The following is a 26,240-nucleotide window of genomic DNA, read 5'->3' on the forward strand; positions in this document are numbered from 1 at the left end:
TCTTTTGTCATCCTCATGCAGTGTGTGTTAAGGGCTGCACGGTGGTAAGTGGTTGGAACGCATGCCTCACAGCTAGGAGACCCGAGTTCAATTCCACCCTCGGCCATCTCTGTGTGGAGTTTGCATGTTCTCCCCTCCTCTTTTCTCCGGGTACTCCGGTTTCCTCCCACATTCCAAAAACATGCTAGGTTAATTGGCGACTCCAAATTGTCCATAGGTATGAATGTGAGTGTGAATGGTTGTTTGTCTATATGTGCCCTGTGATTGGCTGGCGACCAGTCCAGGGTGTACCCCGCCTCTCGCCCGAAGACAGCACCCCCCGCGACCCTTGTGAGGCTAAGCGGTGGAAAATAAATGAATGAATGAATGGTCTGTGTTAACTGTGATTTTGGGATGCATTCTGTTACCATTTTTCATTAAATTACAAAACCTCACAAAAAAAGACCACAGGTGTTTGACTCACATGGAAAGTGAAGACATTCTTCATCTCTTACATTTTATTTACAGAAGTTGCAATCAAACAGTCATAATGTGAATGTGAATTAATGTCAGACAGCATATTATCAAACTGCAGCACAGAAACTAAAATGCATTTCCTCATTAATAAAGGAAGATCAACTATTATTTGGGGAACTACAAATGAAGAGATGAGAGCATCATCAATTATCATTAAAAATGTATGCAAAACATGTCAGTTAGTCCAGCTAATATATTGCATGTACCATGCAGACCTATACATCCATCTATTTGCTATATCATTTATCTGGAGATAGTGACGTCTGTGGAGTTGTGGACACCTTGAACTTAAAATGTTCTGCTTTGGCTTCAGGTAAATGGTTGTTTTGATAGCTGTAATGAAGTTCACTATTGGGAGTTGTTTCTTTTTCCGTCATCCAGTCACACCTGGCAACAAAGGACTTCAATTTGCTATATAATTTGTCTGGAGATAGTGACGTCTGTGGAGTTGTGGACACCTTAAACTTAAAATGTTCTACTTTGGCTTCAGGCAAGTGGTTGTCCACTATTGGGAGTTGTTTCTTTTTCCATCATCCAGTCACACCTGGCAACAAAAGACTTCAATCTGACACCCCGCAATGGACATTCCCACCGGAGACATAAATATGGGAACTCTGCATCTAAGCATTGAGTACTGAAGACATCTTTTGGATTAAAGGTAAACCATCTTGATCTAACAAGAATAAGTCCAGTTGCCTCCATTCAGCTTTTGAGGAGTGCCATGACCTGGATGACTCGACAAAGACATCCCAACTGATTTCAGGTGAGAAGCAAGGAGAAGCAAGGAGACCAGGGTTCAATTCCACCCTCGGCCATCTCTGTGTGGAGTTTACATGTTCTCCCCGTGCATGCATGGGTTTTCTCCGGGTACTCCGGTTTCCTCCCACATTCCAAAAACATGCTAGGTTAATTGGCGACTCCAAATTGTCCATAGGTATGAATGTGAGTGTGAATGGTTGTTTGTCTATATGTGCCCTGTGATTGGCTGGCGACCAGTCCAGGGTGTACCCCGCCTCTCGCCCGAAGACAGCTGGGATAGGCTCCAGCACCCCCGCGACCCTCGTGAGGAAAAGCGGTAGAAAATGAATGAATGAATGAATGAATGAACATGCGTATTATGGTTTTCATACAGAATCCTTGACTCAATCAACTTTGAACGACAATGAATGAAATGCCATGTCAGGTTTATGTTTCCAGTCACTTCCAAATTAACTACTCCTTTTCCCAAGGTCTCCTTTTATGATGACGTAGGGGTCCCTTAAAGAAAGAGGGAATATGTGTTATGGCTAAATGTCTTCACCTGAAAGACACATTGTTGTAAAGAACCATACATCATAATGAGGGTTTATTTATCAAACTCAAACATTTTATCGAGTTTCTACTTACGGAATACATTTTGGAGAGGTTGTTGAAAAGTACTTGGCCTGCGCTCACTTTGTTTCTCACCCCTCTTATGGTTCCATTTTTGCTGCAGATATTGATCCGTGTGTTGCTGAAAAGTATCTCTCTCTTGGCACTGGCGTACAAAAGCAGGTCATCGGGTTCACCACCATTCTCCTCCAGAGGAGATTCCACCACCAAGCCATTCAGGTGGCTATTAGCCTCACTGGGGTTAGACGAGACCCTCTGCTGTGTTTCTGGATTGTGCTTGCTTTCGAAGTCCACAGGTTCCGACACTGACCCACACCACCTTGTCTCATCCTTGAACACCTCGGCCAGCACGCGTCCACTGTTGGCAGACGCTACTCGGAACCTTACTGTCCTCCCACTCTTTTCCTCTTTCATTTTTGACCCTTCCATTGGAACACAAAAGACTTTTCGCATCCCGTTAAAAAAAGACGACACATATTCTATCACCCGAAGCCATTCAGTGCAATTATCAAACAAAAGCAACCCCACGGACGTGCCAAAATGGAGTGAAAATACACAGAGTAGAAAAACCAGACACTAGACTGATAAATAATAAATGTATCTCTGCCATGGCAACAGTTAAAATGCGCAAACAGTAAATTGATATCACCATCTTCAATAATTGACCGTGGTTACTTGTCAAAGAGCAGATATGTGTGTCTTTGTCTTTAAACACACAAGCTAAGCAGTGAGCAACAATTACAGTCGCTGATGAACTACAGATAACCTTGTGTTTGGACTCTCTGCCCTGCATGACTTTTCTTTGACCCTGCAATCTTAGTCAATTATGATGGGGATTACTCCATTCAGGAAACAACAATTAAAACAAACAAAATAAACAAGTGCAAGTCAAATGAACATTGTACAGTAGTATGTTGCATATTGAGTTACTTTTTATATTATATATCCAGTACAACTGCATCTAAATAAATTAGAATATAGGTCTTGCGTAAACCTATATTAAATTATAAAGGTTAAATTATATTTAACAAAAATCCTTAACTTTAAATATGTACAGAGTGCGGTTATGCGAGTAATGGACCACACGGCGGACTTTCACGCAGCCGGCTAAGTAATCGGTTCTCTCTCAAAGATTGCAGATGTGGATTTGAGTATAAATGGTTGTCCCTATGATCAACTGGCAACAGTCCAGGCCCAATATCAGCTGGGATAACCTCCAGCCTCCCTGACACCAAGATAAACAGTAGAATTTGTTTGTTTTTAGTTTAAAAATATCTGATAAGAACGCAAATTGTGAGTTATGAAGTGTGGGGATCATGTGGTTCTACTTAAACATACAGTACTGTAATTTCCTAAGTTTTACATGTATTTCCACCCCGGTCCTGTAGATGGCAGTAGTGTGTCAATATTGGCACTGACTATCAAACGAGTAAGAAACACACGTGGTACACTGTATCATCATGGGGAAAAGAAGGAGCAAAAAGCAACTTTTTAATAATCTGTCCAAAAAACAAAAGAAGCATTTAAAAGAATTCGGAGAGGAGCATCCATTGCATGATACGTAAGTTTACCATTTACGTCTAAAGGCTGTGTACAGTTTGTTGTAGCCGATAAGCTATGTTTTCTATTCTGTCATTCTCTATGTCTGAGACTTAATTTCGGTATTTATCGACCAACACGACACTTAAATGTGTGCGAAGTGTTTAAAATAACACAATAACTGCATATTAGAATTGGTGTTGAACAATGAGTACTGTGTCAAGGCTTCCTTCGTTCATAACAAAACAGGACGTACCCTGTTTATTTTGTTTGTCTGGGTTTTAGCGGCTATTTATGACCTGTCTTAACTTTTTGCTATGTTCACTTCACAGGGTCAGGGAAAGGTCCGAAAGGACACAAATAGTGGAACAGGTGAGTGAAACGTCTACCAATGTGCACTGAAGAATGTTTTATTGTGGTTCTAAGGCAGTGGTGTCCGAAACTCATTATTTATTAGCCCTGGCATATTGTAAAAACGTAATTCCTTCCAATTTAATGAGATGTATCATTAGACGGTCACAATCCTTAGTGGGAAAAGTTTGGACACCCCTGCCATAAGGCGTGCAGATGATATCACTGCACCTCAAAGTGCTTTTAATTGATTATAGATGCATGCTAATATTTGTAAATCCAAGGCACAAAGCCCGGAACACTCTGATGCTGAGCTGGACCATTTGGAGGCGGGAGAGGATGAACCAGAGGAGAAAACCGCTTATCAGAAACTTCTGTCAACACTCAGCCAACCCAGTGAACAAAGTGAAGAGGACAGCACTGATGAGGAAGACGATGAAGAAGAAGAGGAGCTTGTTAAAGAAGGTAAATGTTATACATGACATAAATTTCTTAAGGACTACAGACATGGCCAATTAATTGTTGCAGTAATTACAGAAAACAGCAATGATGTTCACCAAGAGGAGGGTGGTGATTCGGAGTTTGAGGAGGAGGAGGAATCAAAAGATTCAGGTGTAATTCTACCTCAAGTCTTAGAAGGTGAAAAAGAGGAGCAGGGAGGAGGTGATGAGTTCACTGACAAGGAGTATGAGTCTCAATTCTGCCTGGAGACCAACTTTATTGGTGAAAGAGAACAAGAAGACACTGGGAATGCTGACCAGGACAAAGGTGAGAATTTCCTGATTTTTTTTTGGTGTAGTACATGTGGTGTCATGTGGTTCAACCTCAGTGTTATATTAGTTTTTGCACAACTGGATGTTTTCCAGTGAGGAGTTGATCTGCAAAAATGATCCCTGACCAATTTGTTTCGTGGTTGAATTTGAATTGGTAATTAAACAGTCAATGATCAACCGTACCTGGCCATTGTGAGGCTTCTAACAGGTTGTCCTCAGTGGGAAGTGGCTGCTTAGCTTAGGGTGTCACAAAGTTGCATCATCAAGTTGCAAAAGAGATATAAAGAGAAGGGAATGTAAAAAAACAACGTAAAAGCCCATTGTTGTACAACAAAAGTACGGAAACATTTACAGTTGGACATGTGCATTCCGAAGATAAGATCACATGAAGTTCACCTTATAGTTGTATCGCATTTGAGCTTCATTTTGAAAGTTCATTTTCAATATCTAATATTGCTTAATTTTTTAGTGAGCAGTGTATTTTCATAACTTTCAAAATGTCTATCTTCAAATAAACAACTAAAATGTATATCTTTTTTTCCCCAGACATGTTTTTCCAGCATTTGGGGATGGAGCTCACTGAAGATGATGTGCAAAAGATCACATTAGGCAATAAAACAAAGACTCAGATCACGGTACAAATTAGCATAATGCCTTAAATATCTAACATGTATGCTGTAAGTATTTTCTCATCTTAACCACACATTGTGTTTTTCTTTTTAGTGGCCAAGTTTTGGCTCACTTATTTGCACCAGTCCCTTGGAGAAGTTTGGTCCTGTCAGCTCACACAAAGACACCGACCTGCCAGCTTTCCATAAATTCTTGGAAACCAGTTGGAAGAAACTAAACCGGACTGTAAATTCCCAGGAGGAAACCGAGGAAACCAGCGCTTTCCAGTTGGAGCTTTTGGCTCTCATGGGTACATATAAAGACCTTTACTACCCAGAGAACTGCCCTTTGAAGGTGGGCCCGCAGGTTCGAAGAGCGTACTGCCTCCACGCTCTCAACCACGTGCTGAAAGCCAACTCCCGGGTCCTCACTCACAACGCACAGCTCAGAGAGCAGCAAGAGCAGGCTACGCAAGGAGGAGACCTACAGCATGAACCAAGAGACCAAGGTTTGACTCGGCCCAAGGTAAACGACTGTTTACATCTGAGGTATTCTGTGTCTTGCCTTAATTTAGGTTTAATTTAACACTTGTGGTTACAGGCCACTTTTTAGGTAAACCTATGAATTGGAATCAATGGAATCACTTCAATATTTAAATTAATTAAAACATCAGTTTCATCAAGACTTTACACTTACAATATGCTACTTTAACATAAGATATTGTTTCACAGGTCCTAATTCTGGTGCCATTTCGAGGTGCAGCGCTACATATCATCCAAACTTTCATCAACCTACTAGAGTGCAAAGGCAAGAAGGTGGTGGTCAGCAACAAGAAGAGGTTCAAGGAGGAGTTTGGAGAGGATTCGGATAAGAAGCCGCACAGACCAGATGATTACCACGCCATTTTCTCTGGCAACGTAGATGATCACTTCAGGATAGGTGCGACTGGACTGAGTCGACCGAGGTCGGCCCACCTATATGATAGTTGTCCTTTTCTGTCTAATGCTGAGCTTGCTGTGTTTTCAGGCATCTCCATCATCAGGGGCAACATGCGCCTCTATGCCCCTTTCTACTTGTCAGATATTATCATCGCCTCACCGCTGGGCCTCCGCACAGTCCTGGGAGCTGAAGGAGAATATAAGCGGGACTTTGATTTCCTCTCCTCCATCGAGATGCTAGTAGTAGACCAGGCTGATGTCTTCCTCATGCAGAACTGGGAACACGTCTTGGTAGGAATACACTCACTTTCTGAATTTAATAGTCTTACATTTTATAATATATGTTCACTTCAAATTTCACAGATTATGCAGTAAACCCTGTCAGAAGTCAAATTGCAGCCTATATATATTTGTGATTTACGTGACTGATTATGGTCGTGAAGGTGTTTTTTTGAGATTGCAAACAAAAACAATGTTTTTGTACTATTGCGGTCAGAAATTTACAACACATCATGGGTTTAAACGTCATTTGTTTTGGACCTTTTAATTAATTAAAGGGGTCTTAAGTTGGAATGCATCACCTGCAAATCGCAGGGATCTTCTGTACATTGTGGAACCATCAACACCACTCAGTAAGAAGGTTCAGATGATTATAGAGCGTGGGCCAAAAGTAGGCTCACCTTAATAATCATGTTTTTAGATAGCCATCCCTTTTCTATGTCGCTTATCCTTATTTGGATAAAGCCGTCTAATTCAATTTCAGTGTTTTTGATCAATAATTGTTTTTTTTCTGCCTCACCAGCATGTGATGAAACACATGAACCTGCAGCCGCTGGATTCTCACGGAGTGGACTTTTCACGGGTTCGAATGTGGAACCTTAACAACTGGGCTCGACATTACAGACAAACACTCGTGTTCAGTTCCATTCAGGACCCACAGATCAGTAACATCCTCACCAAACAGTGCGCCAACTACCGCGGACAGGTACCAGTACTTCATTTCATTACCCATACTACGTATGCCCTGGTTTTGGTAGCACAGGTTTTCGATGACAATGATCGCTAAAAGTATATCTCTGTTTTTGTACCATTGGATTTTCAAATGTTTCAGTTTAGTCTGGCTTTTTGGAACAGATTAGTGACAAAAAACAAGATTCCACTATACTTTATTGTAGTTAGGAAGCCAAAAAGAGAAACATATGTACAATTGCATAGGCCCCATTGTAATTTTTATGTGACGTGCAAACTTTAATTCTATAAAAAGCTAAGACTATAATATTAGAATGTTGATTCATTATAAACTTTTTCCAGCAAATAGAGTTGGGGGTTGAATAATTTTGTGTGCAACCAAATGTTCATAGTCCTTCACAGTATACTGTCACACCTCAATGCAGACTGCTTATTATCCCACTTAACCGTGTATGTAGGTGTGATTACATGCGGTCTGTGTTTTTCTTCCTCAGATTTGTATTAAGAACATCCCCAAGTCAGGCTCCATCTGCCAGGTGCTGGTCCAGCTGCCACACGTGTTCCAGATGTTGTCTTCCGATAGCTTCATGGACCATGATGCACGGTAATGTAATTTATGATGCTGAAGTTTGTTTTACCACTAACTCACAGATGATGGTGTCATCACACTTCTCACACATTGCTCGGGATGAGCATTAAAAAACGGGAAAATGACTGTCTTGATATATCTTGCTTCATAAATTTGATATGAATGCAGGAAACGCTAAAGAAAGCTTTTTATTGTGCTTTTTATTCACATAATATACAGTGTATATTTCCTTTTCAACTCGTTGTTGTTTTCTTTGTTTCAAGATGGTTTTAATTTTTTTTTATACATTGTACATTGATTTAATCAGTTAAATGAGACATTTTAAATTAACTTACTTCCAAATATGATCACATTTCTCACTCTCTTGCAGGTTTCAGTACTTTGTAGATGAAGTGCTGCCTCAGTACAGGGATTCAATTATGTCGCACACGCTGATCTACATCCCCTCCTACTTCGACTACGTCCGACTGCGCAACTACATGAAGAAACAGGAGTTTAACTTTGCGAGTGTGTGCGAGTATTCCAGCAAATCAGAGGTGTCTCGAGCAAGGCACTTCTTCCTGAAAGGGGATAAACAGTTCATGCTCTTCACAGAACGCTTCCACTTCTATAAGAGGTCAGTCACACACACACACACACACACACACAGACTTTTGTTTTTTCTGTGATATGGTTATAGTTTCTTTGTTTCAGGCGTGTTTAACAAGTTACAGAGAAATACAATTTTTTTTACCTTGCACAGTTCACCATGTTTGAAAAGAAGTAAGAAGAAGCAAAGCTTTAAAAATGATATGCAAACAAGCTAACCACTCGCCAGCGTGCGGCCCATCTTTAACTAATTGAATGACATACATACAATTAATACATTGGAACCTTGGTTAGCGGCATTAATTCATCCCAGACTTGACTATAACTGAATTAATTGATATTAGCATGTCACTTGTTCAATTCACTGCTTCCTGAATCTGCATCATGGGAAATGTAGTTATTTTAAGCCATAAGTTATTTGCATCTCTGTTTAAGCCACAAGGTTCAAAGCGCGTATAAAAAGTAGCATCTTGTAATCCGGAATATATGGTATTTATTTAGGTATATTAAAAAATGTCAGGTTTAATTGACTGTTGTGTTGCATTCTGTTCAAATTTCAGGTACATCATCAAAGGAATTCAGAACTTGATATTTTACGGGCTACCATCCTTCCCCCACTTCTACAGCGAGGTGTGTAACATGCTGGCAGCGGGGGGTCAGGCAGAAGAGGCCAGCTGGACGTGCACAGCGCTCTACTCCCGCTTTGATGCTCATAAACTAGCTGCCATCACGGGGGCACAGCGAGCCAGACAGATGCTGCACTCGAACAAGAGCGTTCACCTCTTTATTACCGGAGGAGAAGATAAATCAAATTAAAAACGAGGACTGTTTGACTCTTCAAGGGGTCATGGGTGAGCTGGAACCAATGCCAGATGACTGACCACACCCTGGACCAGTGGATAGTGAGGTCATTACAGGACAATTGCAAATGTCAAATTCAGTTTCCGACTGTTTGTGGATGTCCCGATTACTAAAATCGTTTTCTTAAAACAAAACAAAATTAGACAGATTGGATAGATCAGGTTTGATTGCTGCCAGGATTGGGTTGCTCATACAGTGCAAATCCTGATAAGAGTCTTAACCTTCATATCAGTCACTGGAGTTGATCCATAAATATTGTGGAACAGCTGGCTCGATGTAGTATGTTTCAGGAATTTGAAAATAAATGTTTGATTGGATTTATTTAGATACGGTAGATTGTGTTTGGTGGTGCTAGTAGAGACTAAAGCACTTACTGCATGCCTGAATACCGTCGAACTCCAGATGCCTTTTTGCTAAGTAGCTTTTTTTTTGTCCCACCCACGTAATTATTAACTCATGGCTTGCTGCTAGCGGGACCTTGGCCACAGAATATTTTTTTCTCTAGTTTAGACAAAGGTGTGAGGCAGCCGACATTGTGTTACAGCAGCCGTCATTATGGAGGCTCAGAAGCTCAGCCTGAAACGTGATGTGAGCCTGGTGGGAGCCGTGTCCCTCATTGGAGGGACAATGATCGGTTCTGGGATCTTCATGTCACCACAGACGGTGCTCGCCACCATCGGCAGCCCGGGAGCCAGTCTGGTGGTGTGGGCTTGCTGCGGTCTGCTGGTCATCCTCGCTTCTTTTTGTTATGCCGAGCTGGGGACTGTCATAACAGAATCGGGGGGAGAGTACATCTATATCTTGAGAACGTCAGGCCCGGTGGTCGCCTTCATGTTAATCTTCAGCTCAGTCTTATTTGCGAGGCCTGCTGGAGTTGCCGGCATCGCTCTTAGTTTCGCTCAGTATGTAGTAGCTCCCTTCTATTCGGGGTGTGCGCCTCCAGAGCTGCTAGTCAAGTGTGTGGCTGCTGCTGCAATTATAACACTGGCTACAGTCAACTGCCTTAATGTTCGATTCTCAATGTCTGTGCAAGTGTTTTTTATGGTGGCCAAGGTCCTGGCACTGGCAGTCATCATAGTAGGAGGTGTGGTGATGCTCTGGAAAGGACACACTCAAAACTTTACAGACTCTTTTGAGAACACCAACGTTGGCATCAGTTCAATTGGAATTGCTTTCTACCAGGGGCTGTGGTCATTTGACGGCTGGAATAATCTCAACTATGTAACGGAGGAACTAAAACGTCCAGAGGTAAGCAAAAAACAAAAAATCAACACCAATAATGATAAACATTTTCATCGTGGTAGTTGCTGTCATGGTTACAATAGCTTAATTTATTTAGAACTATACTATAACTATACTATAGAACTGTACTATACAAGCTTATAATGAAGTATATTGTAGAAAAAAATTAAAACTCCAAAAATTGCTAAAAGGTAAAGAGAAAAAGCTGACATGTTAACTAATAAAAGAGTTGTGCCGTTTAGATATGAATTTAACTTGGAGACTAATAAAATATCTCTTCAAATCATAACTTTTTTTAGACTTGTAAAAAAAATGTTTTTACCGAACTTTCAAGACCCACAGAACCCAAAATAATGACAAAAATAATGACAAAATAACTACATTTATCATTCTACAAGGGCGTCATCAACGTTGTTCGATCCAAATATCGACACCAATGTTGGTATCGGTATTGATCGATATCATTGTGAAAGGATCGATACTTGGGCTTCAGTTGTTTCATGCAGTATAATATAATACTACATTTATTTCATGTTTTACGTTGAAAGCAATTAACACCAATACATTGCAAATGTAATGATCTAAAATCAAGGTGAAATATACTTGATATTTTACTATAGAACTATTTGTGTATTTTGAAAATGCACTACAATCTGAAATATGTTTAAAAAAAATGCTTGAAACAATCAAAATATCAAATGGATTTTAACTAAAACATTTCAGATGCAAGTCCATCCAACATTACTACAGAGAAGTGTCTTAACAAAGAAAGTGATTTTTGCCCACCAAACAATCTCCATTCACTTTAAACCTCAAAATTTGGCAAATGTGGTTAAATATCAATTTTTATACTTAACTTTGTATTTTTTTACTAGATTCTTACTTTGTGCTTTTATTGCCTTACTTTACTGCCCTGCCCTGCTTTTATTTTTATGAGCTTGTTATATTGTCCCAGCTTTAGTAAGCATTTTGGTAGACATTGTGTGGTCACATTCAGATAAGACTTTCGGAATTATGGATAAACATTTACAAGTTGAGCGGCGTTAACTTTTATCACTTTGTACCTTGATGTTGTTGCTCATCCTGCCCTGATTTTTGTCCTCGACTCAAAATTGACTATACTTTGAAGCGTGAACAGCGACTTAATTTAGTCTGAGCTATTTTATGCACCATGGCCGCCAAAGGGTTGGAAGGTGTGAAAATGAAGAGGGAAATCGGCCTGATTGGAGGAGTGGCATTTATCTCGGGGACCATGATTGGATCTGGCATATTCATGTCGCCACAGTTTGTGTTGGCCTACACAGGAAGTCCTGGAGCAAGTTTGTTGATATGGGCCCTCTCTGGGGTTGTGGCCATGTTTGCTGCGCTGTCTTTTGCTGAACTGGGGACTCTTATTCCCGAATCTGGTGGCGAGTTCATTTACATACTTCGTATCTACGGGTCATTTCCTGCGTTCTTTGCCGCCATTACGTTCATCCTGATTGTCAAGCCTTGCAGCGGTGCAGCGGTAGCAATCAGTGTTGCAAAATATGCAATGGCGCCCTTTTACAGCGGATGTGATCCTCCACAGGTGGTGGTGAAGTACACTGCGGCGGTGGCCATTCTGATTGTGATCATAGGCAACATCCTGAATGTGCGGCTTGCTGTGAGAATCCAAGTAGTCTTCCTGGTAACCAAGGTCTTGACATTGACCTTGATTGTAATAGGAGGACTAGTGGCACTCACACAGAGCCGTGATATCATTGTGGACAACTTAAATGTTGAGAATTCATTCAAGGAAACTCAGTACTCCTTCAGCACTATTGGAATGGCTTTTTATCAAGGACTCTGGTCTTATGCTGGCTGGTCCAATTTGAACTATGTCACTGAGGAGGTGAAGAGACCACAGGTGAGGCAGATAAAAGTTTCACTTCCTGTTCCAACCATTGTTCTGCGGTCAAATGTGCCAAAGTTTTACTGACGTCTTATCTCTGTGACAAAGGTGTGTTGTCATCTGTAAGGATACTGCAATGTTTCCTCAAGATCAGGGGTCTCAAACATGCGGCCACTAGTTTGAGGCCCCCACCTTGATATGAAAGTGTTAGTGCGGCCTGCGCAAGTTTGATATGGATGCTGTATGGTATCATGTACCCAGAAAAAATTATTACGTTTGATTAATGTTCATGTTAAAGGTTAAATAACTGTTAATAGTTATCCTCCCTATCTGTGTGGAAGTGGTAAGTTTTTGGCTATTTAAGTTTAAAGGAAATAACTTGAAGGCTACCGTTTAGGCCGCTAGCTCTCTAGTTTGCGAGTCAGCATGTGTCTCAAGACCCTGCAGTTGCGCAATATGTTGTAAATTTAAAAAAGTATAAATGTGACTATAGTCGTGTTTTGTCATGTCTACAGGGCTCTAATAATGCTTTGTTAATTTTAATCTGAAAAAAATAATTTGTCTACCCACCAACTATATGTGGTTTCTTAGGTTTTTATTATTTGCCGTTTTATTATGATTATTATATTTATTTATTACTGATTGATTGATTTTCTTTATTCTTGATTTGTTTATTTATTTTTCATCTTATTTTGTGTAGAAAAATAAAAAGTAACATATTTGAGAACAGTGGAATGTTTTATCAGAGCTTTTCTTGTAGAAAAGTGGAACCAAAGCGAAGTTTAAAAAAAAAATTGTTTTTAATATTTTTTTTTTTTTTGGAAAACCTGATGCGGCCCAGTCTCACCCAGGCCCGAGCTCCAGTGGCCCCCAAGTAAATTGAGTTTGAGACCCCTGCTCAAGATTGAGAAGATATTGTAGACCCCTGTAACGTGTCAAATTGAAGATTTATACTCTATGCTTCCATTCATTCATTTTCTATACTGCTTATGCGTCATGTGTGAGATGGAGCCTCTATTTTAGATTGTGGGAAAAAACCTGAGTACACAGACGAATGTACTACTTGAAGTACTTCGCAGAATTGCCCAATGGCGCTCTTTAAAAGTAATATTTTTGAAGCTTTTTGTGAAGTCTGAGCTGATTAGAAATGGCAGAATATAAAATAACATATTCAACCCAGCAGATAGCATTTTGGGAGGCCCATTTTCCTCTTTGGAGGGAAAAAAGGCTTTTAGACTGATCATCCGTCAATCACAGGCTGTCACAATAACCTCTTTCTCACTGTCTGTAAACATTTTGGTCTATACAGAACAGCAATGGTCACGCCTTTTCTTATTATTTCTTCCAGGTGAACCTTCCAAGGGCGGTTGTGATCGCCATTTCTCTGGTCACCGGCTTGTACCTGCTGGTGAATGTGAGCTACCTGACTGTAATGACACCCAAGGAGCTCATTTCCTCCAGTGCGGTGGCAGTGACATGGGGGTAAGACGCACGTGTCTGCACCAAAAAACGTCTTTGATTTGCTTACTTTCCTTTTTGTTTGACAGTTTATACAGTAATTATCTCGGTTAATTGGTTCCAGACCTGACTGTGAATTTTTGCAAAGTAGAATTTTAGAGCGCAGAAAATGCCAAAAATGTGGGTTTGAACATTATTAGATACATCTAGACATGAAAAAACAGCCCTATAGTCACCGTCACACTCATATTACCCAATATAGTATATATTATTATATTATTATTATAATATAGACATAAGCCATTTAAGACATAAATAAGATTTATGCTAGGCTGCACGGTGATCGAGTGTTAGCATGAAGGCCTCACAGTTAGGAGACCAGGGTTCAATTCCACCCTCGGCCATCTCTGTGTGGAGTTTACATGTTCTCCCCGTGCATGCATGGGTTTTCTCCGGGTACTCTGGTTTCCTCCCACATTCCAAAAACATGCTAGGTTAATTGGCGACTCCAAATTGTCCATAGGTATGAATGTGAGTGTGAATGGTTGTTTGTCTGTATGTGCCTTGTGGTTGGCTGGCGACCAGTCCAGGGTGTACCCCGCCTCTCGTCCGAAGACAGCTGGGATAGGCTCCAGCACCCCCGCGACCCTCGTGAGGATAAGCGGTAGAAAATGAATGAATGAATGAATAAGATTCATGCTTGTGTGTGTTGAAATAAATGTTTCTGACGTGTGGAGGACATCTTGTGACGTCGAAGTTCAGAGATGAGTTGAGGCCGCAGCAGAAGCTATTATTATTATTATTATTATTATGATTATATGCCTGTTGTGAGATAATTCAAACCTGCAATAAAAGCCAGTTGTTCCGGTGAGCCAGTCTAATGCTTGCGTGGCTCACCAAACATTACAGGAACATTACTGGCCCCTAGTGACAAGTGTAGAATATGACATCAGTGTTTTGGAACATTTCTTTTGAATGCTTTATATTTGCATTTTTGTTCATTTACACATTTTCATGTTTGAAGATACTTAATTTAATCACAAAATACATACAATTTGTGCATGTTTTTTGACTCGTGATTGGCACTGTGGGTAACGCTAACAAGGATACCATCTTAGAGTTTTTGGCTTTGCAAAGGCAGCTGTATTTATTGGGAGACTGGTCTATTGGAATAACCCAAACAACAACATCTTCTCAAGTTGAATTCTGCTTTAGATTCATTTTATTCCATATTCATTTGAATGGAGAGGAAATTCCCACTTATACAGTATATACTAGAAATATAACTAATAAGGCAATAACATCTGTGGTGATGGCTTATTTTTCCACAGGCACAAAGTCTTTGGTTCCTGGGGCTGGATCATGTCTATAGCTGCAGCTTTGTCAGCGTTTGGGTCATTGAACGGCACATTCTTCAGTGGTGGTCGGGTGTGCTTTGTCGCCGCACGAGAAGGACACATGGTGAGAGAATGTTTGTCTCCTGAGAGATGCTGTAAGCATCATTTATCAGAGTTTCCCCACTGTGTTTTTTTTTTCTAGCCAGACATTCTAGCTATGGCTCACGTGCACAGACTGACTCCTTCACCAGCACTGATTTTCACCACCATCATCTCCCTGCTGGTGCTCATTCCTGGAGACTTTCAGAGTATTGTCAACTTCTTCAGGTGAACACAGGCTGTGCATTTCCTGGTCATTGTTAAAAGAGATGGGCTGCACGGCAAACGAGTGGTTAGCACAAAGGCCACACAGCTAGGAGAGTTCAATTCCACCCTCAAGCATCTCTGTGTGGAGTTTGTATGTTCTCCGGTTTTCTCCCACATTCCAAAAACATGCTAAGTTAATTAGCGACTCCAAATTATCCATAGGTATGAATGTGAGTGTGAATGGTTGTTTGTCTATATGTGCCCTGTGATTGGCTGGCGACCAGTCCAGGGTGTTCAGCTGGGGTAGGCTCCCAACCCCCGCGACCCTCGTGAGGATAAGCAGTAGAAATTGAATGAATTAATGTTAAAAGAGATGCGTCGTATGTGTGGTTTTTGTGTTTGTCCCAACTAAATCCTTTTTTTTTTGCTTTTGTAAGTTTCACTGCTTGGTTTTTCTACGCTATCACACTGTCTGGGCTCATCTATCTCAAGATTAAGAAGCCGGAACTCCCAAGGCCGTACAAGGTCAGTGTCATACATCTCGCCTGAGAAGTGGTACATATCAACCCAAAGTCATTTTAAAACATCAGTAACCGCAGAGAACAAAAGTGTGATGGTATTCATAGAATCGTAAATTGAACTTATTTTGACAAAGTAGGTTCTAGCTGCTCAGTACAGTATAGTGGAACTCGCTTACTTTGCCAACCTGTCAACCAATTCATCAAGTGGTGGCCTACGTGTTACTACTAAAAGGGGCCTGCTAAAGACCACTTTGACATGCATGGTCCACCGTTTTTCTCGACACAAAATTTGATACCCAAAGGGGTCATTTCCTTGAGAAAATCGGGCTTGTGCTGTTGGCTCAGTGTTGTGGACGAGCAATGGCGGTTGAGAGAGAAAGGGAGACCTTTCAGTGCACAAATATGACAAAATCCGACATGACTTAAGTGAAACCATAGTGATGATGATGTCGCTCAGCCAGTTCAATGGGACTCAAAATAAGTGGGTTCCACTTTATGTATCAATTTGCTTACACAAATTCATTTCCTCAAGTAAATAACATGCAGCTAAAAGCTTAATGATTTTCTTCCTTCAGGTCCCCATCATTCTGCCCATACTGGTTCTCATTGCAGCAGTGTTCCTTGTGGTGGCTCCCCTCATTGACAATCCTCAGATTGAATACCTCTATGTGACTTTATTCATCTTCAGTGGCGTTATCATATACATACCTTTCATTCATTACAAGCTATGCCCAGGTGTGTTAAGCAGGTTAACAGTATTTCTGCAACTGTTTTTAGAGGTTGCGCCAACAGAAAAAAACCTGTAATGTTATTTTGTTATATTCAAGTTTTTTTTAAACATATATTAATGTGTTAGTGTTTTACCTTGACATTTTTTGACTGTCACCTGCAAGTGATAAAACACACTGGTAGATATGTTTTAAGCCATATAGTCACATAAGGAATACTATATCAATGGTTCCTTTCACAACTGTCACTTAAAGTGTTTTGTGGGCTCCTACTCTGTGGCTGTTAAATCAATTAAAGAAAATCCACATTTCTACTTTACATTTTACATTTGAATTTCGTAGTAATGATGACAAAATACAATATTGTCTGATAAGTTGAATTACCGTCCAAATCATCTTCACTTATGCCGCAAGATGGGGCCAGAGTGACGTCAAATACCAGCCAAAGAAAGAAAGGTGAAGTAGTGCCGAGCCAAGAGGCAACAAAGAGTTAAGAACGAATTGTTTACAAAAATGTTTAAAAATTTGCCGAAGGAGTGACTAATGGCGGCAGCCAATACAAGTTTTACAGACATCATACTAGCCCTACACCCTTTACTGTAGTGTATACTTCCGGCTGCCTGCTGTAGCGCTAAGCCTTTTGGGCAATGTAGTACATCTTGACATTTACCAACACACCAGCCACTATTAATACGTGTTGTGTGACACATTCATTGTACTGCTTTGTATTGGTGGTTATCCTATGAACAGGATTACATAATGAAAGTGTTCAGGTATATCTAAACTTATTACTATTGTTGCACTTTGGAACAGAGTGTCATGTTGACCAGGTTCAAATTCGTGGCTAATGACACATAACACAAGGCCAATAAAACTGATTCTAAAGATGGACTTTAGTGGTACTAACAATGACATTTTCAATGTATCTTTTTGTAATTTGTTTGCTATGATAAATACAAAGCTTTATGTTGATAATTTTTTCTTTTTTTGTGTGTTGTTTTGTCACTTATGCGGCCCACAAGACAAAATATTTGCCCACCCCTGGTATAAGATCAGCTGACAGCATCCATGCCTCAGTTGAAGAGGCATGACCCAGAAACACATTTCGAGGCTATGAAAAAAAACATTTTTTCTTCATGAAGTAGGAATTAGGACCATGTATTTATATTTTTTCTTCAAATTTTCTGACGAAATGTCGATCTGTTGTGATTGTGGATTGATGGATGTATGCCACAAAAGCACTGGTGAGAGTGGAACTAGGAAGTGCAAGATAAAGATAAAGATAGAACTTTAATGTAAATACAGTATAACCACGTGAGAGTCACTTGCTCTGATCGTGTAGCCTTTGTGGCTCAGTGGGTCTAATTTGCTGCAGGCTAGACCACATCTCCCATGTGTATGTCTCTGGCCTTTAAGGGAGCTAATACAACACTTTAAAGGTTAGATAAAGAAAGATGAGCTCCCGAAGGAGTCATTCTGAAAATTACTAACAATGTGTCCTAGATGAACGAGGCTTGATATGACTTGACTGAGTTTTTAAAGTGTTAAAATGGAACTTTGATGCATAAGCTACATTTACACTATGCAATGACTATATCCAAAAACTACACTAAAAATGTAGGCAGAGTAGGTGTGTCCCATTATGTGCATTGATGAGCTGTCTCTTTTTATGTTTGTTTTTATATCTTTAAAATGCACATATGCACATTATTTAACATAAGGATTGTGGATGAGGTATTATCGTGGGCAAAATTAATAAGTTCTAGACAGTTGGGGAAGTGAGGCGGAAGGAGCGCCTGTGGAGAAATCCCAAACATATGCTGAACTGTAAACAAAAGATTGTGACTGCAGGGATCAGGTTAATTGATTTGCAAAAATAGTATTGTCTTTGTCGACAGCACAGGAAGTAACTTCAGGGTTTATTTCAACAAAATAAATGCACTGGAAATGTCATGGAATGGAAAGTTAAGATGGAAAGTTGCCATGTAAAGAGTGTGTTTATGTTGTAAATGTTACAAAAATAAGCATTTTAATGTTGACCTTGGGGCTGAACCCGAGTTCAATTCCACCCTCGGCCATCTCTGTGTGGAGTTAGCATGTTCTCCCAGTGCATTTTCTCCTATATAGGCTGTTTTTTTATAAGCTCACAATTTTTCATTTGTATGTCTTTATGCTTCACTGATAATGTTTATTCATTATGTGTACAGATTTGCCACTTAGTTTGGCAGTCCTTAAACGCACCATTGTACTCTGAGACGCAGTGAAATATACGCAGTGCCCTGCAGAGGTGAGGTCACTTTCTTTATTTTTGCTGTGGACTAAAAACATTTTGGCTGCACGGCGGCCGAGTCGAGCCAGGAGACACAAGTTCAATTCCACCCTCTGCCATCTCTGTGTGGACTTTGCATGTTCTCCCCGTTTCTCCGGGTTCTCCGGTTTCTTCCCACATTCCAAAAACATGCTAGGTTAATTGGCAACTCCAAATTGTCCATAGGTATGAATGTGAGTGTGAATGGTTGTTTGTCTATATGTGCCCTGTGATTGGCTGGCGACCAGTCCAGGGTGTACCCCGCCTCTCACCCGAAGACAGCTGGGATAGGCTCCAGCACTCCCCGCGACCCTCGTGAGGATAAGTGGTAGAAAATGGATGAATGAATGAATTTTGATGTTGATCTTGGGGCTGAACCCAAGTTCAATTCCACCCTCGGCCATCTATGTGTGGAGTTTGCACGTGTTCCCAGTGCATTTTCTCCGGGTACTCCGGTTTCCTCCCACATTCCAAAAACATGCTAGGTTAATTGGCGACTCCAAATTGTCAATGTATGAATGTGAATGTGAGTGTGAATGGTTGTTTGTCTATATGTGCCCTGTGATTGGCTGGCGACCAGTCCAGGGTGTACCCCGCCTCTCACCCAAAGACAGCTGGGATAGGCTCCAGCACCCCCCTGCGACCCTCGTCGCAAAAGGATACAGAGCTTCATGAATGTGTTAGTTATTCAACTCCGTCAGAGCAGGACCTAATTAGCATTCAAAGAAATGTGAAGACGCTAAATGACTCCATTAGAGAAGGTGATAATGCCGTGCTAATGGCTGAATCGTGTTACTGATCAACGCCTGCTGGGAACAGTTTGATGGGTTTCCACAGTGATGAGAGAGAGAGCTGAGGTATCTGTGAGAGGTGGTGGGTGTGATGGGGTCTCCAGGGATCGTTGTGGAGGAGGATAAAGAGTCTCCGCTGAGAGATTTAAAAAAAAAGAAAAAACCCACGGGTGGAAAACAAAAGTGTCTCATCATACTCAACATTTTAATGACCAAAAAGTCCCCCAAAATGGCAGCCTTTCACATCCAAAGCCCAGATGATCAAAAATATCTCCAGCTTTTATATGCACTATAAAAAGCATAATATGTAGTAACCTAACCTGCATCACATTAACTGTTCACAGTTTTTTCCATTCTCGCCTTGAACCCGCTAACTCTCTTCTAATCTTGTGTGTCCCCATTGTGGGTTGGGTCTAATTAGCTGCGCTGTGTGTAATGGCCCACTCTCTCTGGAGCCCAGAGAGGTCAGCTAAGTCAGGGTTCATTAGTGTTATGATGGAGGAGCCACCATAAGCCCTGAGGGACATGTATGGGTTTGTAGTCTATACCTTTGTGTTTTATTTCAGATGCCACTCAGAATACAGGAATGGAAAAGCAGCTATGCATACTAGCATGTTGCTGTCTATATGTACATATATTTGTATTAAAAAATACCCCAAACTATAACTACAGTTTGTTGGACTAATACCTCCTTTATCCTGGTTAAATGGTTCCAGACCAGATCATCAGGGTTGCCACTACATGTATGGTAATTGACTGTGGTGCAGTGCCACGACAATATCAACACAGCGTTCCCTCATTTATCGCGGGGATAAGTTCCCAAAATAGCCCCCAGTAAGTGAACTCTGCAAAGTAGCCAACTGAATTTGTTTACAATTATTATATACTGTATGTTTGAAGGCTGTAAAACTCCATCGCCATAGTTTGTTGTATACACTTTTCTCAGACGTGCATTCATATTTTCTCACATTTCTCTCTTGTTGAAACACTGTCAAAGTTCAAATTGTGTTTGCATTTTAATTATCAACATACATGGGCACAAGAAATTATTAAGTGACTCATCAGCTGTAGCGTTTTTGTATGCTTGTTAAAACATAATGCTCTTGTTAAAGTATTGTTATAGCTGCATAACTTCTGTCTTCCTTCAACATGTCCAGAAGTCCAACTTTTTGCATCATGGGTGGATTCCTCTACCTTCTGGCTGCAGAACGTTTCATCGTCATTGTGGGTTTTATTAAAGAAAACGTAAAAATATAAGTGAGTTCAGAATCACACTGCTGTTCTATTATTGCTAGCAAACAACACAAAACATGGCAGTGCTGCATTGAAGGTCATTGATCGGCATTAGTCTACAGCCAATCATAACACAGAACACAATGGGCGGGTTCTCCCTGAGCCAATCAGGACTGTTATGGCTCTATATTTAGTCGGCTACGCATACCGAGATGAGGTGGAAGGACATCTTTATTCTAGCTGCACACTTCATCAACTCTCACATGAGTATACAATACCCTCTAGTGGTAGCAGTAGTAAATACAACTACATACATACAACACTCTAATACACCACAAGGATGTAGAACACAATACACGTTCATACAATACAAAAGGGTTGGTCCACCCTTGGCAGCAACAACTGTTCCAGTGAGGCTAAGAAGATGGATAAATGAAAAAAAAACACGATGGAGCAAAGCCACAACATTCGAACCACGACATGCCGAGGAATGACCAAACCTTGACCCCTTTGTAAACTCACGCCTCACTCTTTGCACACACATCACATGCACAGCCACATGCTATTATTCGGGTCCTGGTTTTCCAGGGTATGGTTGTCCCAGAGTCCCACAGGCTCCCTACTTGTACGGCGTTTCTTACTGATGGGCTTCAAGTGATGGATGAGGCACTCCGAAAGCACAGAAAATGAACCTTTCATTAGACAAGGAAAGAAAGCAGTTGTAAGCCGTCACCAGAGTCCATCTCCCCCACACGGAGACACATTACTTGCACCTTGCACAAGAGCGTCTTTTCAATGGAATCAATGTGTTGTTTTCTGCACTCGGAGTGAGCAGAAGAGAAGGAGACTGTTAATGCATCAGCAGGTTCTCACTGCACTGCTTTCTTGTGTGAGTGGGGTTTTAATATCCGTCCCCTGGCTATTTTAGGCAGTAATGTAAAATGGATACAACGGTGGGAGTAGCTGAGGACATTGATCTTAACTAGATCAATGGCAAATTATTGATTTATAGAAAGACTTTGACCCTTAGGCTAGTGTATATACACACAATTCAAAGGAGGGGAGGTGTTTACAGAGTATGTAAATACCAGCATCTGCAAAGTGGATGGATTGCTCAGCTTTATGAAGCTAATATTCTTATGCAGGGCTCTGTATGCTATGGTTATTGTACAGTCAAAAGGACATGAACTGTATATTTTTTTAAACATAGTTTCAGTTGGAGTATTTTTTTTCATCTCAACACAATTTGTAATATCATTTTGTCTTGACACTTTTGAGGAATACTTATGGATTGGACTGTCCAACTATGAAAACGTGTACAACAAGCCGAAGGTGAATTCAAGTTTGTTTGGTAATACAAGAAGACGAGAAAATTTGTGCTACTTTTTTCTGAAACTTTGAACTCTGCTGCTTTTACAGTTTGTTTTTTTTTTACAGAAATTATGACCATGTTGTAATCTGGAACATCTCCTATACTTCAGAGCTACTACTAATCGTTTAAACAGTGAGACACTTCTGAATCAGTGTTTAACAGGAGCCAATCATGAGCTATAAATGAACTCACAACGAGTTTGTCAACCTACATTACTCAATATGACAGTCTGACTCAAGGTGTGATTTTAGGTAGTAGGCTAAAATCATCACACAGTAACTTAACACCCAGACAATTACATTAAAATGATGGCATTTCAGTGCTCACTTCTTTGGCTCTCTTCAAGCATGCTTGATAGCACTTTTGCTGTCTTTCGGGATCTTTTGGAATACAGTAAAATGATCTCACCTTCCCATTTTCTCGATTGTCCTGGCATCCTGACAGCTATCTAACATTGCTGCCTTGCTTTGAAAAAAGACACTGAAAAGAAACGAACTGCTGGTAGATGTTCAACTCTCGCTTGCTCCTGCCAAGATGGCTGTGTTTTGATGCGTGATGTGCAGAAAATGCTTGTGAAATTACAGAGTGCCGACCAAACTCATTGGTATGATAAGTTTAAGATAATCTTTGTTTCAGCATATTATGGGTCACTTTAAAGGTATGGTGAATGAATTCTATATGTAACAAATACCAAACAGTGTGGCTATGTGCAAGTCCAGGGTGTACCCGGCCTCTCACCCAAATATAGCTGGGATAGGCTCCAGCATACCCCTGTGACCCTTGTGAGGATAAGCGGCATAGAAAATATATGGATGGATAGATGTTTATGACCAAAGGAAGAATGTTAATTCATTCATTCATTTTCTACCCGCTTATCCTCACACGGGTTGCAGGGGGTGCTGGAGCCTATCCCAGCTGTCTTCGGGCAAGAGGCGGGGTACACCCTGGACTGGTCGCCAGCCAATCAGAATGTTTAATGAATGTTAAGTTTTGAAACATAACCAATGTGTTCCGGAAAAATGTGTCCTTTAAGTCACAAAAGAATTCGAACCTCCATCAATTTTAAGGTCAGAGGATGAACTGTGTGCGTATGTGCATATGTTTTGGTTTTTCTTTGGCTTTTTGCTGCTTTTTGGCAACACTAATTCATAAAGCCGCCCACACGGCACGTGTAAGGTAGCAGAATGCTCACTAATGTTGCTCATTTTAATGGCCCAATGAAAAATATATTATAAGTGATGAATATTTTCATCACTTTCTAAAAAAAAAACCCAACAACAAAAAACAGGACCAGTACATGATGACAAAACAGCATCTTTGGTCACCCTGATTCGTGGATGATCTTGATATACCATAATGATTAAAGTGTCTAAATCATGTGTCAATAGTGCATACAGGATCTCGGGTCATTGGCTGCACTTTCATGCCAAATGCTAAAAAATAATTTAAAAACATAATAATTGTGTTCATAACTTCATCAAATTTTATGTAAATGCATATATATATTTTAGAAATTAATGCTATTGTTTTGTTTAAAAAACTATAAAGAATGTGTCATTGTGTTTCAGCAAACGGTGACCCTTCCCACTTTGTTTAACGGTCCTTGAATGCACCGTAGTAGTGCATATTTATTTGTTGCATAACCTCAAACTTCAGACTGTATTCATTTTCTGCTTTGAATTTGATGTTGTGCCTGTTTTAGATTTCTACACAATACTTATGAAATACATAAATAGCATCACTTTGCTACAATGTACAAAACACCCATACTGTACTTTCCTTGACTTGAAACTTTGCTCTTTAAGAATTCAGACGAAGATTATAGAGAGAAAGACAAGAAATCTCTATGGACACGTAGGCCGTATCCAAATGGTCAAATTCACCACTTTTATAGCAGCTTGACATAAACTGTTAATAAATGAGAAAAGCGACAAGGTTAAAAGTGCTTCTTGCTGTAACTGTAACGACAACCTGTAAACGTGGGGAACGGTCCGATCATAAAAGGTACCACCTCAAAAGGTAGCGAGGGAGACGTCTAAGTGTGTAGGGCAGAGGTTTAAAATATGGTGATTGTGACAGAAGCAATAAGGCAGCCTGGCCCTGCTGGCTCTTTGCCGGTCAAGCTCATCGCTGGGGGACCCATTTCAATCAGACCCATTTAATCAGCACCGCATTCACAAGAAAAAACTTTATGTGTCAGCGTGGGGCTTTATGCAAGGACCTGTTTATAGTCCAGAGAGCTCTCATCGCAGTTGCATATATGCAACTCATATGAAGTCATAAAAAATGTCAAATAAACTTCAGACATACACACAGTGTAATGAGGAAATTGTCATTATATTATCCTAATATACTGAATTCATGGAAGGTGTGACACTCCTATATAAGCACAGTGTGCCGTGTTCATGGAATTGATGTGTTTTATAATGTAGCAGGTAGGTCACCTCTATGCACACACCTATAACTGCATCCATTTTAGTAATTGCATAAGGAAAGATAGAAGATAAATATATCGTAGAAGTCATAAAATGACAGTAAGTCAATAAACTGCTGCACTACCATAGTGCTTAAGGTAAAAGAACGACCTCTTTGTCCTCGTCATTAAGATGTCCCGTCTATATTGTGGATTGCATTGCTTCATGAGGACCTTCAGTCAGTCTCATTTAGGAGGTATAGTTTCAGCCATCCTTTTTCTATATAGCCAATTCTCACTTGGTCGCAGGTATGCTACCATCTGTCTGACGTGAGGTGGGATACACCCTGGGCATACTGTACAGCAGGGGTCTCAAACTCAATTTACTTGGGGGCCACTGGAGCTAGGGTCTAGGTGGGACTGGGCCACATCAGGTTTTCCAAAAAAAACAAAAAAAAAGCATTTATTAAAAACAGAAAAAGTGCTTTGGTTCCCATTTTCTACAATAAAAGCTCTGATAAAACATTCCACTGTTCTCAAATATCTTAATTTTTGTTTTTCTGCACAAAATAAGATGAAAAATAAACAAATCAAGAATAAAGAAAATCAATCAGTAATAAATAAATATAATAATAATAATAAAACAGCAAATAATAAAAACTCAAGAAACCACATATAGTTGGTGGGTAGACAAATTATTTTTTTCAGATTAAAATGAACAAAGCATTATTAGAGCCCTGTAGACATGACAAAACACGACTATAGTCACATTTATACTTTTTTTATTTACAACATATTGCGCAACTGCAGGGTCTTGAGACACATGCTAACTCGCAAACTAGAGAGCTAGCGACCTAAACGGTAGCCTTCAAGTTATTTCCTTTAAACTTAAACAGCCAAAAACTTACCACTTCCACACGGATAGGGAGGATAACTATGAACAGTTATTTAACCTTTAACATGAACATTAATCAAACGTAATAATTTTTTCTGGATACATGATACCATACAGCATCTATATCAAACTTGCGCGGGCCGCAATAACATTAAACTTTCATATCAAGGCGGGGGCCTCAAACTAGTGTCCTGCGGGCCACATTTGGCCCGCGGGCCATGTGTTTGAGACCCCTGCTGTACAGTATATCCATTAAAAAACATTCACACTCGCGTTCAAACCCATCTGCAATTTAGTAATGTATGCATTTTTTGGCATGTGGAAAGAAGCCGGCCTACCCGAAAAGAAACCACGCACACACACATGCACAACTCCACACAGAGATGTCCACATGCTAACCACTCGTCCACCGTGCGGCTTGAACAGAAAGTTAATAAAGATCATTTATTGTGAAAATAATTGTATCTCGGCTGCACAGTTGACAAGTGGTTAGGAGATCTTGGTTCGATTCCACACTCGGGCATCTCTGTGGGGAGTTTGCATGTTATCCCCTTGCAACCATGTGGTTGTGGGTTTGAATCTCAACTTCTCGGAATGGTGTTAGTTTTTACCAAATCCAGAGTTGACTTTAGAGTTGACTCATGCCACTTCATGGTTTG

General features: G+C 40.4%; 4 protein-coding genes across 5 annotated transcripts; 3 read left to right on the plus strand and 1 right to left on the minus strand.

The window, feature by feature from the left end:
* Window positions 1-1,626: 1,626 nt before the first annotated feature.
* On the minus strand, window positions 1,627-2,353 carry grxcr1b (glutaredoxin and cysteine rich domain containing 1 b). Its single transcript, XM_058091372.1, has 2 exons — window positions 1,903-2,353; window positions 1,627-1,773 (listed from the first exon to the last, which is right to left on the minus strand). The coding sequence occupies exons 1-2, from the start codon at window positions 2,338-2,340 to the stop codon at window positions 1,729-1,731; spliced, it is 483 nt and encodes a 160-aa protein (XP_057947355.1). The 5' UTR covers window positions 2,341-2,353; the 3' UTR covers window positions 1,627-1,728.
* A 923-nt stretch (window positions 2,354-3,276) lies between these two features.
* Window positions 3,277-9,395, plus strand: utp25 (UTP25 small subunit processor component). 2 transcript variants are annotated; one of them, XM_058090561.1, is made up of 12 exons: window positions 3,277-3,448; window positions 3,759-3,798; window positions 4,062-4,242; window positions 4,306-4,545; window positions 5,097-5,185; window positions 5,274-5,684; window positions 5,891-6,098; window positions 6,186-6,388; window positions 6,900-7,082; window positions 7,561-7,670; window positions 8,026-8,271; window positions 8,804-9,395. In XM_058090561.1, exons 1-12 carry the CDS (start codon window positions 3,348-3,350, stop codon window positions 9,057-9,059), a joined length of 2,268 nt encoding a protein of 755 aa, XP_057946544.1. In that variant the 5' UTR covers window positions 3,277-3,347; the 3' UTR covers window positions 9,060-9,395. The 2 variants fall into 2 exon arrangements, with proteins under 2 accessions (XP_057946544.1, XP_057946545.1); XM_058090562.1 differs by having other exon boundaries at window positions 3,278-3,448; window positions 4,315-4,545.
* Window positions 9,396-9,586: 191 nt separating this feature from the next.
* Window positions 9,587-17,597, plus strand: LOC131140289 (b(0,+)-type amino acid transporter 1-like). The gene is made up of 6 exons (XM_058090565.1): window positions 9,587-10,352; window positions 13,568-13,701; window positions 15,009-15,138; window positions 15,217-15,341; window positions 15,758-15,845; window positions 16,417-17,597. The coding sequence occupies exons 1-6, from the start codon at window positions 9,660-9,662 to the stop codon at window positions 16,645-16,647; spliced, it is 1,401 nt and encodes a 466-aa protein (XP_057946548.1). The 5' UTR covers window positions 9,587-9,659; the 3' UTR covers window positions 16,648-17,597.
* Window positions 10,495-12,820, plus strand: LOC131140290 (b(0,+)-type amino acid transporter 1-like). Its single transcript, XM_058090566.1, has one exon. The coding sequence runs from the start codon at window positions 11,518-11,520 to the stop codon at window positions 12,304-12,306; it is 789 nt and encodes a 262-aa protein (XP_057946549.1). The 5' UTR covers window positions 10,495-11,517; the 3' UTR covers window positions 12,307-12,820.
* Window positions 17,598-26,240: the final 8,643 nt, after the last annotated feature.

Source organism: Doryrhamphus excisus, chromosome 13 (genome assembly GCF_030265055.1).
Source record: "Doryrhamphus excisus isolate RoL2022-K1 chromosome 13, RoL_Dexc_1.0, whole genome shotgun sequence".
NCBI classification, from domain to species: Eukaryota; Metazoa; Chordata; class Actinopteri; order Syngnathiformes; family Syngnathidae; genus Doryrhamphus; species Doryrhamphus excisus.

What these genes read in the sequence shown, in the direction of transcription:
- LOC131140289 (XM_058090565.1), top strand. Translation starts at nt 9,660, where the DNA reads ATGGAGGCTCAGAAGCTCAGCCTGAAACGTGATGTGAGCCTGGTGGGA. An exon ending in GCGGTGGCAGTGACATGGGG is followed by an intron (nt 13,702 to 15,008) that starts GTAAGACGCACG and finishes ATTTTTCCACAG; the next exon opens with GCACAAAGTCTTTGGTTCCT. An exon ending in CCGCACGAGAAGGACACATG is followed by an intron (nt 15,139 to 15,216) that starts GTGAGAGAATGT and finishes TTTTTTTTCTAG; the next exon opens with CCAGACATTCTAGCTATGGC.
- LOC131140290 (XM_058090566.1), top strand. Translation starts at nt 11,518, where the DNA reads ATGGCCGCCAAAGGGTTGGAAGGTGTGAAAATGAAGAGGGAAATCGGC.
- utp25 (XM_058090561.1), top strand. Translation starts at nt 3,348, where the DNA reads ATGGGGAAAAGAAGGAGCAAAAAGCAACTTTTTAATAATCTGTCCAAA. An exon ending in GAATGCTGACCAGGACAAAG is followed by an intron (nt 4,546 to 5,096) that starts GTGAGAATTTCC and finishes TTTTTTCCCCAG; the next exon opens with ACATGTTTTTCCAGCATTTG. An exon ending in AAGGTTTGACTCGGCCCAAG is followed by an intron (nt 5,685 to 5,890) that starts GTAAACGACTGT and finishes ATTGTTTCACAG; the next exon opens with GTCCTAATTCTGGTGCCATT.
- grxcr1b (XM_058091372.1), bottom strand. Translation starts at nt 2,340, where the DNA reads ATGCGAAAAGTCTTTTGTGTTCCAATGGAAGGGTCAAAAATGAAAGAG. An exon ending in ACCTCTCCAAAATGTATTCC is followed by an intron (nt 1,774 to 1,902) that starts GTAAGTAGAAAC and finishes TCTTTCTTTAAG; the next exon opens with GGACCCCTACGTCATCATAA.